The 2280-nt window shown below is 37.4% G+C and overlaps 1 protein-coding gene across 1 annotated transcript; it reads right to left on the bottom strand.

The window, feature by feature from the left end:
- Positions 1-464: 464 nt before the first annotated feature.
- Positions 465-884, bottom strand: LOC137228847 (oocyte-expressed protein homolog). The gene has a single exon (XM_067745901.1). The coding sequence runs from the start codon at positions 882-884 to the stop codon at positions 465-467; it is 420 nt and encodes a 139-aa protein (XP_067602002.1).
- Between the last annotated feature and the right edge of the window lie 1396 nt (positions 885-2280).

A 2280-nucleotide genomic window follows, 5' to 3' on the forward strand; every position in this document is an offset into this window, starting at 1 on the left:
TTTTAGCAAGCTCTCGAGGTGATTCTTACACACATTAAAGTTTGAGAACAAATGATGCAAAAGAAACCCAAAGCAGACTGACCTTGCATTTCTGCCCCCTGTGCATGAGGGCCTGACTCTGACCATAAAATCATAAAAGGGTTAGTAGTTTCAAAACGATAGAAACTAAGAAAAAAACAAAAATAAACCTACCACCTATCAGCCTCTCACATCAAAATATGAATGAACAGAGTCAATCTTTTATAAATTTGCTTAATTTTGTGTGAGCCAAGATCTTTATGCCATTGGAAAAAAGGAAATTCATTTATTTACTAGAATGGCACTACAAACTCACGTTTGCAGCAAAATAATCAAACCACTATCCATCGAGATACAGGAAAAAAATAAATGCACAGATTTAAGGATATTTGCTTCTCTTGAACTTTAGTAGCGGAAGGAGGGCTGTTCCATGCCCCGGAGAGCACTTATGCAACAGTACTCTGCGGGATCTGGGGACATGGTGCCCGGGCCTTCAAGAACTCAAGTTGTTCCATGTTGTCAGCTCGGACGCGCTGCTCCCGGTGACTCGACGCCAGGCTCAGGAGCACGCTCTTCACCCGGCGCTGGACAGCTGGCCGCCCGAAGACGGTGATTTCCACCAACTTCTCGGCATGAACTGCGTCCACCGTCAGCAGGGCCTGGCTCATCCACTCCATTTCCGGAACCACGGCTCGGTCTGGGCCGAAGATGGAGTTGGTCAGCCACGCCTCCAAAGAAAACACCAGCGGGTTCCTCAGCTCCTGCACAGGAAACCACCACGGCAGGGAGCGAATCCGTGGCGGCGGAAGTGGGAACCCCAGCAGCCCGTCCCCACGGGCCTCGGTGGCGCCCGTGTCGTCGACCATGCTCGAACCGGCAGCCAAAATTATTTTAATTTCTTAAGTTTTATTTTGAAGAGTAATTAATTTCAGCTTTATTCCTTTAGCAGTAAACAATAAATGTCTACAATATATGATTATTATGATAGGTTTTGGATTGTAGCTTGGGTTAATCCAGCAACATGACTAATAAACCTGTCAAATTTTAACATGAAAAGTTTGTGAGCTAGTTGAACTAGTGGTGGTTGAATTGAAAGATGATTTAATTTAAAAAATTGTGTCATAGGAAAAAGGGAATATAAATGCAAATTCAGAATATAAATTTCACATGCATATACATTTACACAGCAGGTGTAAATACAAATACACACACGCACACTTCTAACCAATCATCAACACACTCAACTTATCCAGTGACTCATTGTGTATAGATAATTGGAAAGAGATTAGTAAGTGTATTTATCTTTTAATATAAATTGATTATATATTTATACTTATACTCTAATAAGTTCACAATTGCATGGGGATTTATTCCACAGTTAGATACCACTTATAACAGCATAATCACTCATGGACCTTTCTAAGAAATATTTCTCAGAAAGATTTATATTATTCCTACTATTATATTACTTATAGCAATTTTTAGCTTGCATCTGTTAGATATGGATAAAGATTCCATATTTATTTTTATAGTATATCGATAATATTTCATTGTTAACAATCATGTCCATAATCTGCATTGAAAATCCTTGTTTTTCATGAATCATTGTTCATGCAACAATATAAAATACATTTATTTAGCACATAATTTGTACAAGCAACTCTGGGGTATAATAGACATAGAAGAAAATTATAAGTTTTGAGCAAAGATAAAGGATATATTTTTGAAATCTAAATAGTACTACAGAATGAATTAAAATTTAAATTCTTCCTAGCTCTATTTGTAGCATAAAGTCTCCAGACTCAGATTAAACAGTTGTGCTGCTTCTACAATATAAATATAAGATTTCTCACCATAATAGAAAGTGGGAGATTTTACTATTACAGACATATTCTGAACAATTTAATACAAATACTTTAATTTATGTCAAGCACTGTCTGAAATCCATCTGATAAACATGATACCCTTTAAAAAATTATCCAAAAATTCCATACCATTTGCAGCTATATCGATGAACCTAGAGATGATCATACTAAGCAAAGTCAGAACAGAAAGGCAAATACCATATGATATCACTTATATGTGGAATCTAAAATATGACACAAATGTACTTATCTATGAAACAGAAACAGACTCACAGACATAGAGAACAGATTTGTGGTTGCCAAGGAAGTGGGAGGTGGTGAAGGTTGGAGTGGGAATTTGCGGTTAGCAGGTGCAAACTAGTGTATATAGGATGGATAAACAACAAAGTCCCACTGT

The sequence above is a fragment of the Pseudorca crassidens genome, chromosome 1, assembly GCF_039906515.1.
Source record: "Pseudorca crassidens isolate mPseCra1 chromosome 1, mPseCra1.hap1, whole genome shotgun sequence".
Lineage (NCBI taxonomy): Eukaryota > Metazoa > Chordata > Mammalia > Artiodactyla > Delphinidae > Pseudorca > Pseudorca crassidens.

Coding starts and splice junctions, on each gene's coding strand:
- LOC137228847 (XM_067745901.1), bottom strand. CDS start 884: ATGGTCGACGACACGGGCGCCACCGAGGCCCGTGGGGACGGGCTGCTG.